At 31.9% G+C, this 12,506-nt stretch overlaps 2 protein-coding genes across 2 annotated transcripts; both read left to right on the forward strand.

The window, feature by feature from the left end:
• Positions 1-2,771: 2,771 nt before the first annotated feature.
• Positions 2,772-3,619, forward strand: LOC111406862. Its single transcript, XM_023036227.1, has 2 exons — positions 2,772-3,038; positions 3,509-3,619. Exons 1-2 carry the CDS (start codon positions 2,772-2,774, stop codon positions 3,617-3,619), a joined length of 378 nt encoding a protein of 125 aa, XP_022891995.1.
• A 4,330-nt stretch (positions 3,620-7,949) lies between these two features.
• LOC111406294 lies at positions 7,950-11,494 on the forward strand. The gene is made up of 5 exons (XM_023035645.1): positions 7,950-8,223; positions 9,914-10,076; positions 10,220-10,286; positions 10,390-10,621; positions 11,131-11,494. Exons 1-5 carry the CDS (start codon positions 8,135-8,137, stop codon positions 11,339-11,341), a joined length of 762 nt encoding a protein of 253 aa, XP_022891413.1. The 5' UTR covers positions 7,950-8,134; the 3' UTR covers positions 11,342-11,494.
• Positions 11,495-12,506: the final 1,012 nt, after the last annotated feature.

Consider the following 12,506-nt stretch of genomic DNA (forward strand, 5'->3'; position numbering starts at 1 on the left):
CTTCTCCCTCTTTAGTGGCTGTCTGAGTTTGTAGAAACTCTGGTGGACATGGCTTAGTTCCTAGCAAATATCCTTCAAGGTTGTGTCCTTTGATCAAGGGCATAACCATGTTTTGCCATAGCAAAAAATTATCTCTGTCCAACTTCACTGATGGAGTCTGAATAAGGTTCATCCCAAAGGGTGAGATCTGATTCACAAGAGGCTGAATGGTTGTTGTAGTGCTTGACTGACTTGGAGATGTTTGTCTTCCTGAATCGGTGTTAGCCATTAAAGCTCTGATACCAAGTTAAAAAAAAAAAAAAAAGAAGATTGCTGAACACTTAAAAGAATAACAAAGGACGTAGCTGTTTTTGAGAAATTTTCAGCACACTTAGCTCTTTCTTTTCTTCTCTATTTATACACTAAATTTTAATATATACATTTTACATACAAAGAGAATATTCTTGTTCTTCCTATCCACTAATGATAGGTGTGTAACAGTATATACACATCCCTTAAAATCAGGAAATTTACTGCTGTGCACTGCCTATTCCATTAGTAGTATTAACAGCCTCTAGTGCAAGATATTAAGATTTATTACTTAATCCTAACAATAGTCACTTCATTTTTATAGATACAATTAGATAAAAATATAACAGATTGAGATTTTAATCTAAATCAAAGTCAACAATTAATTTTAACCATCAATTTTATACAACTCACAACTCTTTTAACCGCACATTTCATCAAATTTTATCTAAATCTATTAAAAATTTGATTTTAATCCTCACTAAGTAGAGTCAAATTTATTTTTCACTTTTAGCATTTAGATCACACTTTCTAAAAATTGGAGTAAACGTAACATATGAATTTCTTTGCTTGATAGCCAACGAGGGCAATATGTTATAAATTTATAGTACTTCTGAGTCTATGTTTGGTATAGATTAAAATCTTGTTAAACTTAAGTCAAATTTAGAAATTAATTTTAACCATATATTTCGTCAACTTTTAATACAAACATAGTTAACATTTTAGGTTTCATTAAGAAAGTGACATTAAAACAAACCACTTTCTAAAACCAATTAGCTTCGTAAATAATGACCGATTTTACAGAATTACTTGAATAAACATTATAAAATAAATTAATAGTCCTCCAATAAAAAGTTGAAGATTTTCCCACTTTGATACTTCTTAATTCAAATTAAAAACAACATCAAACTTTGCCAATTCCACCTTTTTCCCCTTCACTAATTCCACCTTTTTCCCCTTCACTAATTAATTTTAGAGAATATTATCCGTTTACTTTTTAAATTAATAGTCCTCCAATAAAAAGTTGAAGATCTATTTTTTTTTAATTCTAAAAAATTTATTTTTTTAATATTTGGTTGTTTGAGCCCCATTTTTTAGATAAGAATATATTTTGGAGTAGTGATTATTTGGAGAATGTGCAATTGAAAAATAAGAAAATATTTTCGACTTATGTGTAATATTATTTTATTGAAAAAGTGTGATTGGAAAAATAGAAGAAAAATATATTTTACAGCGTCTTTTATAAGACTTCACTTTCTTGGGGACTTAAACCAAAAAAAAAAAAAATAGTTTGAGCTCTATTGAATAACTTAGTAAAATGGGTATGACTGCTATGGATGGTCCGATATCGAATAAATGAGTATCCTTTCTAAATGACAAAAAGTCTCTCTTTGAAAAGTAGTTTTACCTTTTCATGGATTCCTAAGGCCTGAGAGCCTAATCTCTTTATTCCCTAACCTAGCTGCCTTTTCTATTCTGAAAGGCTAGTCGCTCCACACAATATATAGCTACCGACCACCACAACCATTCATTGACAGCATTATGTTTGTTGGTTCAATTTTAATTTTTGAAGAAGGAAAAATAGTTAAATCTAATGGTGGTCCACTGAATTTTGGATGTTTCTTTTGTGATGGGTGATGGGTCATTCTCAGATGGCAAAAACCATCAATCAAAAAGTCGGAGATTTCATATTTTCTAGCCACTCATTCTTCATATTGAACTTTAGCACTTGAAAAAAAATAATGTGGATGGATCGCATTCCCGTTGCCGCATCTAGTTCACTTCATTATCTTGCACATGCTTTGTGCGTGCCCTCGCATCTTTTATCCCCGCATATCTTTTTGAGTAGAATCGATAAGTAGGCAGCTATTCTTCGTCATGAGGCCACTGCCAATCTTGGTGTGATTGTTGCTAATAAGCCTTTGTTTGTCAACCATTCAACCACATTATTTTTTCTATGGTACTCATTTTCAACTACACATTCTTCATTAAAATAATATTATATATAAATAAAAAAAATATTTATTTCTTTTTTAACCACATATTTCAACATCAATCACTATACAAACAACCCCTAAATATGGGAGAGGGTGCTTAATGAAATAATATTATTGAAATATATATTTTAGTTACTTGAAGGGGCACCATTTTAAAATCTCACACAGGACACCCAAAATTTCAGGGTCGGCTCTATTACAGGAAAGAATATGAAATCTGCCATTACAGGAAAGAATATGAAATCTGCCAATAATAGAATTGTATACACGTTTTTTTATTTTTGGTTGATTGTAATTGATTAGTTCCCAAGAATAGGATAGCTAATGTAGTATATAGAAACGTGCTTCCTCCTTTGTAAATTATCATTCAATATACAAATTACCTTCTTCCAAATCACTCATTCTTTCATGGTATCAGAGCATTGAATCTGGTGACTCTGAAATTCTGTAAACGCTTCCGCTACTTAATCCATTATCACAACTGCCATGGGAGACAAAGACAACAGAGGGATGGGATCGACACCGACTAAGGCGATTGTAGAAGGCACAGATCCTTATTCCCTGCATCATTCGGACCATCCAGGTATGGTACTTGTGTCCAAAGTACTTGAAGAAGACAACTACGGCACGTGGAGTCGGGCTATGCGAATCAGTTTAAGTGCCAAGAACAAGATTGGATTCATCACAGGTTCAATCAAACCGCCTTCTTCTACAGATGATAGCTTTCCTTCCTGGCAGAGATGCAATGACATGGTAATTTCATGGCTATTGAATTTCCATTCATCCAAACATAGTCAGCAGCGTGATTTATGCCGAAAGTGCTGCGAAAATCTGGTCGGACCTACAAGAGCGTTTTTCCCAAGGAAAAGATTCGAGAATTTTTCAAATCAAACAAGATATTATACAACATAGACAGGGGCAGCAATCGATCTCAACCTACTACATAAAGCTTAAAGCTCTTTGGGGTGAACTCTCAGCCTATCATGAACCAATGACCTGCACATGTGGTAGATTGGAGAAACTCAAAAAAAGGGAAGAGAAAGAAAAAGTCATGCAATTCCTCATGGGATTGAATGACAACTACACTGCTGTTCGTGGACAAATCTTGTTGATGCAACCCTTGCCTGATACACGTAGAGTTTATTCTCTCATTCTTCAACAAGAAAAGCAGACCGAAGTCTCTCTTAACCATGGGAATATGAATCGTCATGCCATGCTTGCAGATTAGGACAGCGAGACAACTCAAAGGCAGAGGATGCCCACACACTGCTCTTACTGTGATGGAGATAATCATAGCATTGAAAGGTGCTTTTACCTACATGGCTTTCCAGTAGGCCACAAGTTTCATGGGAAGAACGTAAAGCCCCCCAACTAGCGCCGCTCAAATGCAAACAATGTGAATGCTGAGACAAATAAAGGTTCAAAGACAGAAGCAAAATCTATTTTAACAGATGATATACCAAAATTCACCACCGAAGAATACAATCAAATGATGACAATACTTCGAAAGGCCAACATTGATGATATTTGGCGGTGATATTGGCGATGATGTTGATTTGGTGGTGATGAAGATGTGCATCCTACCTTTTCTCTTTGTTTCTATTGCAACCGAGTGGAAGTGGCGGCGATGGTTGCAGGTGTAGGTGGTGGTGGTGTGATCACCACCTATTTTTTGTTGTATTGCAAGCAGTGGAGGTGGTCGTGGTGCGGTGTAGGTGATGGTGAGAGGGTGCATGTGACGACGGTCGTGGTCATCATTTTTTTTTATTGTTGGTGGTGATTTCGTGGTGTTGTGGTGGCAATGATGACGAGGTGAGGACAGTGGAGGTAGTGGTGGTATTGTGGTGGGTGTTTGATGTCTGTGACCAACTATTTGGTCTTCCTGTAACAAACTATTAATCAATGAATTTAAAATTCGATCATTTTGTGACTAAAAATCTGTGACCATCAAATTGGAAAATATGTGACATGTGACCTATAATTTTTTGGATTTGTAACAATGACATAAAATGTGACCTATAAAATAAATAGATAAATTGTGATTTGTGATCTCGAAACAATCAATGACCTATCAAAGTTTTGACTCGTGACTTCGAAATAATTTCTGACCAATTAATTTGATGATATGTGACCAGCGAATAAATCTGTGATCTATAATTGTGTACACGTAACCACTAATTGTATAATTGTGACCTTAATATATTTAATTAATAAATATTTTTAATTAATTAAATAAAAACTTGATTTTTGCATTAGAAAAAATAAAAACTTGATTTTTAAATTGTGCATAGTTAATACATGGTTTCTAAATTTTTCTCTTACTGTTTTAGGTTACTTATAGCTAATATAACGGCCAAATCCTACAATCCAGTTTAGTATTATAAGACTATCACAAAAAATTTATATATGTTGATTCTCAATATTTTGTACCTGTTGTATTTTATTCTATCTTAAGCCCGTCTGATAGAATATATAAATAAAATTTCATTTATGTTCAAGAAAATATAGGGTGCTGAAGATCAACTCTAGTGCTTGTTTGATAGGGATTTTGCTAATTTATTTTTTGATCGTTAGAGATAAAGTGGGTCCTACCTGTGAGAGAAGAATTCAAAAATAACAACTGGAATAGTGAAATAACGGTCAAAAAATTGATTTTAATTGACTTAAAATCTGTACCAAACAAGCCCCTATTTTCTAATACAGGACCATAAGATTCCTCGTAAATTTTAATTAAAAACTATCTTTATGATTCTACTTCAAACTTCTCTTTTTATATTGGTGGTGTGGGTTCGATTGTATAGACCTCCAACGCAATAAGTTCACTTCGACATGTTCATGTCGAGTTTAATTTCGTAAAACCAAAATTTATTTATATTAAAACTTTTAAATAAAAAATATTATTGAACAAAAAAAAATTTAATTTTTTGAAAAGTTTGGATAATTTATAACCACGTGGACATGTTTTTCATGTGTATGTTGAGCAATGGAATTTGATCCCAAACCAACAAATGATGATTCAAAGTATTTAATAAATCTTATCCACTAAACTTCTACAGTTGCACATATTGACACCTCTCTTAAATTTTAGACTATAATAGGACTTGTAATGGAATAGACACAAGCAAAAATGTTTATTTTATAATAACGCCGTAATTTAACAAATTAATGCAAAATAATAATTAATCATGATTATCAGCAATGAACGAGTTTTTAAACGGCCTTTAATGTTCATATTAATATTTATTTTATTTTTTATCAAGAATTTATTGAATTTATGTTCAATGAAAGAGAGGTCTCAACTCCACAAAAGTTGACCAAACTTTTTCAATTCTTCTCCTCTTTTTCTTGGTATACTTATTTTCCATGAAAAATGTGTTTTTTCACCAAAAATCCTACTTTTGTGCTGTTTGATTATCATTTTTTTCATAAAAAATATTTTCTCACTTTTGATCACGTGACCATATTTTCCTAAAAATCAAGGAAAATATTTTCTTTAGAAAGAGTATGATTTTATTTTTTACGGAATTCACTCTCTCTTTCTCTCTCTTATTTATCCACACTCTCTCATTAACCCACCAATAAAAAATGGACAAGTGTAATATTTTTTAAATTGAAAATTAAATCAATCAAACACATTTAATTAACAATTTTCATACAAATAAATTCTAGGCAATTGAATTACCTAGAATTTATTTTCTTTCCAAGCAAATTCCATGCTTACAATCAAACGCACCCTAATAGAATATCTGAATGTAAAATATGTTAATTAATGAAAAAATAAAAATAAAAATGCAATTATAAACAAACATTAGCAAAATAAGTTTGACAATGAGCAAAGATTTTGGACATTAATACAACAAAACTACAGTCACAATATATCTAGGGAGGGAGCCAAAAAAAATAAAAAATAAAAATGGCTGACATATGGAAAACAATTATTTTTCTATTTTTTTAAATAAAAAATCATCTGAATTATTATTACCTGTGAATTCGTAACTTTTGTAATGAAAGAATATCCCTTAATAAAAAATATATTAAGATTCTTTGGATAATAATAATAAATAAATAAAAACCTTAAAAGATACTATTCACTCTTATTAATAAAGTTTCATCTTTTGCTATTACAACAAAATAATTTAAGTCAATATAGAATTTAAAATATATTTGCCAGTTGGAAAAATTCAGGTTAACTGCCCCCATCATTATGATATTAATAATAATGAGTATTATTTTAATTAATCTTAGGAGTAGATAAGCACTATTTAACTAAGGTTTGTATATAATTATTAGTGATTGTTTGATTTGTGTTTTAATTTTCAATTTTAATTTTTAGATTCATTTTTAGTTTTCAATTTTGAAGGTCTATTTTAAGATTGCTAAAAACGTATTTGATTAGTCATTTTAAAAAATTATTTCTCTAACTAAAAAAACTAGAAAACACGTTTGATTTGAAATTTACCTCGTTTGGTACCAATATTTTTCAAAATACATTTCTCTCTCTTCTTTTCAACCACACATTCTTCATTAAAATAATATTACACGTAAATCAAAAACTTTTTCTTATTTTTCAACAACACATTTCCCATTAATTTACTATTACAAAATATATTTTTACATAAAAATTGCTCCCATACACCCTCTTAAAAAATAAATAAATTGTTTTATAACATTTTGTTCTTTGAATTTGATAGTTATGTAAAAATAGAATAATTTTATTTGAATATATTATACAGTAATATATACATCTTAAAGTTGATGAACTTTAAAATATTTTTTCTCGCTACAAAAGTAAAATAAAATAAATAATATTTTTAGTTCAAAATATAGAAAATAAAAATAAAAATTAGAGAACATATTTATATGTGTTCAATTAATTTTTTTTTAGAATTTTTATGAAAATAGTCATTAAGGGTTTGAACTATTTTTATACGTTGACCAAATATGCTTTCATTATTTTTCAAAATTGGAAATTGAAAATGGCTTGAAAATAGCAGGCCAAATACACCCTTATTTTTTAAGAAAATAATAATGTTTCTTACTAAATATGTGGATAATAAATAAATAGTAATTATGAATGTGTGATTGGAATTATTTTAATTCTTATCCAATAAACATTTATTAATAACTTAAAAATATATATATAGAAACACAGGCTAAAACACAAGTACGCCACCTATAGTCCTCTCTACATTATTGTACCTTTCTTCACGATACTCCAAAAAGGGGATGGTAGACACCCTCAAGGTTGCAGTTCAAACTTTTTTATTTTTTTTTGACATTATTGTACTTTTTTTTCCTTTAAAAAATATTCTGCTTCATTTGTTATTTCATGGCCTTCAATTAAAAGCCTGTTTGAGTCTATTTCTTTCAAAACAAATATATATTTAAATAATGATTTAATATTATTTTAATTATATATTTTTTAATAAAATAAAATAATATTATACTTAAATTTAAATTTTTTTATTTTTTAATCATATATTTTTCATTAATATACTACTTAAAAATTCATTTTTATGAACATAACGTGGCTCAAAGAAGGCCAAGAGGCATCTAGAGAGGGGAAGAGCTGCAGTAAATTTCAAAACAGTCTGGTCAAAGCCGCCACCTTACAAAAGATTGTGCATATAAAGTTGGAATCTTGCAATAATATATATTAATATTTCAAAAGTGGAGCCCCCCCCTTTTATTGTTCCTCTATCTGCTATTCGTTATCTAATGAAAACTATACTGGGTTTCTAAAAAGTAAAGGAGCGAGGATCAAATTTTGGGGTTTGTTTTCGCAGCTTGAGGGGCTCTTTAATTACTTTCCAAAAAAGGGCTCTTTTTTGTGGACGGAAGAGAGGGAGATGGAGGTTATGTATTATCAAAAGGTGGGGAGTTCTTACAATGAAACTTTGAAAGTTTTGGAGTCCGATATACAGTATGCAAATGCTATGTAAGTTTTCAGGTTCAGAGCTCAATTTACTTTCTAATTTGTAGTCTAGAAAGAATAATTTTTGTTTTTATGTACGACAATTTTAATTATGTTCATCATATAAAGTATCCTTCTTTTTTAAAGAATTTGAAACGACTACACCTCGATGATAATTGATCCCAATTAAGTCAAACGATCTCTGATTTTGTTTTCGTTGTCAACAAAGTTGGTGGGGGTGGTGGCTGCGGCGGCCGTGCTGGAGGAGGCTGGGATAGGACGCCGTGGTGGTAGGTGGACTTTCTGGGGATAAGGAGGATGAAAATGAAATTGGAGGAAGGAGATGAATAAAGAATTATTATTATTATTATTTTATTATTTTATTATTTTATTTTTATATATTTTTTAAAAGGTTAGTTTTAAGAATTTTTTTTATTTTTTATTTTTCAAATCAATAAAGAAGCAATTTGAGGGTTTGAGCTTGATATTTCTTTTTTGGGTGGTTATTCTTTGGTTTTCTTAGAATTGTTCTGAATACTGGACAGGGGTAAAAAGAAATCTTGTCAATTATACTCTTCAATCCCGTCAAGTGCCACCGTTCATGCACTTAGGGTTCCATTTTGTAGTACATATTCTTGAGGGCATAATACTTGAATATTTTGTAAGAGGACAATCGATATACCATTTCTTGCAGCATTTTGATCATTTTTCTGCTTCTCTAGGATTGTCCTAAAATGAGGTTACATACATTGCCCTGTGTGCTTTATGGGGGAACTAATGGCCTTTCTTGGGAAATATTTAGACCCAAACTCGTGGAATTAAAAAGTAACAAGCAAAAGTCGCTTAATTATTGTTTCGAGATGATTTAAGTAATTAATCCCATTAATCCTAAGTTTAAACAATCATATAAACGTATAGATCAAAAGCAAGCGCTGGAACTCTAAGCTCCTCTTTTCCAGCTTTAGAATTCTGAATGCTTATAGGTGAAGTTAAGGATTTTTGGTGTTTGATCTATGAGTTTTCTATGTTTTGATCTATGGTTGAGGCAAGAGAATATAAAAACAAGGACTTGATCTTCAAAGAATGTTCTCTAGACTAAAATTAAGGCTCAACCAATAATGAAACAATGTTTGGGATGAATTTATGAATCGATAATTAAGTAGTTGAATCTAGAGATCTTTGAATGTGTTTTGGATCTTTAATATGATCTCTATAATGAAATAATGATTCAACACCATTTGGGATGGACCTATGCTTGTGTGTGTATGTATATATATATATATATATATATATAAAATAGGTAGTATTTGAGGTGAAATAGGATTGAAAAATACTGTTAAAATCGAATCAAGATTCTGTCTGGATAAATACACTGCCTGAGTGCTGCGCCTGGCGCCTAGCGAGTGGTAACTCCGCCACTTTGAGCGATAACCTCAAACCAAGCGAGTGGCAATACTCCTGATCTGAGCACTTGAATGGTGGAGTCGCTGTTCACTATGCGCAACCTACTTTTAGGAATCTACCAACCCCAAACTAATTTGAATTAAATTACAACTCAAATAACTATGATTATGGATATGGATAAAGCCAATTACCATTAGGACCAACAGTCTTTAATCTGGTTCTATTTTTTGTATAACGAAATCAACAAATGGAAATGAATAGATTAACAATTTGTTTGCTGAATATTTTGTGTTAATTACTTATATTACAGGGCTGCAGCAATTCCGAAAGCTAAGGATGGTGCGCAACTTAAAATGAAATTGGTTTACAATCAATTGGCGCCTCTCTTTTTGTTTTTGCTTCAATGGATGGATTGTTCGTGCACGTGCTTTTTCCCTAGATATTTCAATTTTTTCCACATACTTATTTACAAGGTCCAGTTTTTGTTTTCCTTTCGTTCTGAGATTATACATTGTTGAATAGTTATAGACCAAAAAATTGATGAATTATTACTTAAGTTTCGTCCGTAATTTGTTTCAACTTTTTTAATTGATAAGATCTCTCTATTGTGACACAGGTATATACAGACGGTAGGCCGAAAATATCGACACGGGGAAGGAAAGCAAGTATTAAAGACTTTTATGGTTCGTCAGTTAATCATTCTATTTACTTTAGAGAAAAATGACATCCATTTTTAATTTATGCAATTATTCTTAGTACATGCTTAAAAAGGTAACACAATTGCAGCTGTCATATTGCCATCACTGGAGCGACTCCAGAGTGACTTTGTAGAGCTGGGTAGTACTGGACATGATGATCCTCATCTGAAAAGCATTGGCCAGAAGAGACTAGGAGATGGCGGGGTTTCCAACTTTGATTCACAAAGAGATGAAGAATGTGGGATATGCTTAGAGCCTTGCACCAAGATGGTCTTGCCTAATTGCTGCCATGAAATGTGCATAAACTGCTACCGCAATTGGTAAATAGCATGATATTTGTGTTGGTGTGCATATTTTTCCAGGGAAATTTGCATTGTTGGTTCCTAATCTATTGCTTGAGTAGCAAGTTGGTCTAATTTTTCATCAGAGTTGCAGAGTCAGTTCAAAACTGGCCAAAATTTCTGTTAAATCGCAAAAAGACCCTCATTTCTCCAACTTCTTGAAGCTAGGTTCTGTTTCCCCATTTTGGTTGGTGTTTAGAAATTTGTAAGTGAGGTGTGTCTTCATGAGGTCGCATGACAATTTAACAAAAATAATTGCATAGTTTTCGGCTTTAAGGACAGATTTGTGCAATAATAACAAAACGTTGAGGGATAACTTGCTCCTTTTCAAAGGTTGGAAATCAACTTGCTATTACGGTGAGAGGTTGATGGGCTGTAGGTTGCGAACCAATGGTGCAATTTCCCATATTTTCATTATTGATAACCAGTATTGAAGTAAAATTTCTATTTGTTGGCTGACTAATTTTCTTGGCCTTTGCAACTTTTAGGAGTACAAGATCGGGGTCGTGTCCATTTTGTCGTGGTGGCATAAGGAGAGTAGAGTCAAGAGACCTATGGGTTCTTACATGCAACGATGATGTGGTTGATGCTGACACTGTTTCTAGAGATGATGTCTTGCGTTTCTACCTATACATCAGTAGCCTGCCTAAAGATTCCCCTGATGCCCTGTTCTTGATGTATTACGAATACTTAATATGATGTGAAATAAAATTGTTGTACAGATAGAAGAATCTGATTTTCAAATGTAAATTTGGGAAAATTCTCAAATTGACACAGAATAAACCACATATTTTCTTTATATGGTGATTTTTAGGATACCTGTAAATTATTAAAAGTTGATTATTACCAGAACTTGTGTTTCCACTTTGCTCTTTGGATGAATTGATCTGGCACTGTAAACCCTTCAGGCAATGTTGGAAATGCTGGTTCCATTTATTCTATTTGCTAATGATCAGCTTATCAAATCAAGATTGACAGAAGCTATGATCGAGAAAGAGATAAGCCGAGTTCTTGTCCATTGATTTTGTGGAATGGATGCCATCCCAGTTTATTTTTTCCTCAGTTCCTTGTGCATCGATGTTTCAGTGGTGCCACAAAGAGCTGCAAGTTGAAGTCTTGTCCTTCAACACATTTACAGCATCCTTTAAAAGGTTTGTCAATCTGGTGCATTGTTGGATGCATTAAAATTATTAGCTATGAATATTTATATTTTTGACGTTAAGTATTCATTTCTCCTCTTAATTTTTGTTTGGGTGAAAGTTTCGCTCTTCGGAGTGATATTGAATGATATAAAGTGATATTTCTCATCCATTTTGGAGTATGGGTAACGTACAGCTGCATGAATATGCCAAGTCGTGTTACCAGTAAATTTGGAAATTATACATGCATTCATTAGAATTGAACGACTGATACTCAGAATCTGGTTGCCATTAAGTTTTTTCTTTGTTCTCTGTATTTGCTTTGACATCCAGCCCTATCTATAAAGATCGGTAAGGCATTTCATTTCACTATTGTGAAAGAAATACTCAAGCAATCTAGAGAGCAACTATGAATGATCGTCTTCCATTGATCAGAGTTGGTTGGTTACCTCTTTGTTCTTGTGTATATAGGAGCCCCAATAGAATATATTTTGGTAAGACTTGAAATCCTTCCTTTTTCATTTTTTTTTTTCCTGTGGTATTTTTTCGTAGTATGTATCTAGTATATGTCCTGCGAAGTGTGTGAATAACATTAATTTCACCCCTTCCATAAACTGACCTAGGTAAATTCATGAACTCAATTTGATTATTCTTTATTACTAGACATATGAATCATGAATTGTCTTCTTATGATTCATCAACTAGATAGCGGTTAGCAGTGACTA

Source organism: Olea europaea, chromosome 12 (assembly GCF_002742605.1).
Source record: "Olea europaea var. sylvestris chromosome 12, O_europaea_v1, whole genome shotgun sequence".
Taxonomy (NCBI): Eukaryota; Viridiplantae; Streptophyta; class Magnoliopsida; order Lamiales; family Oleaceae; genus Olea; species Olea europaea.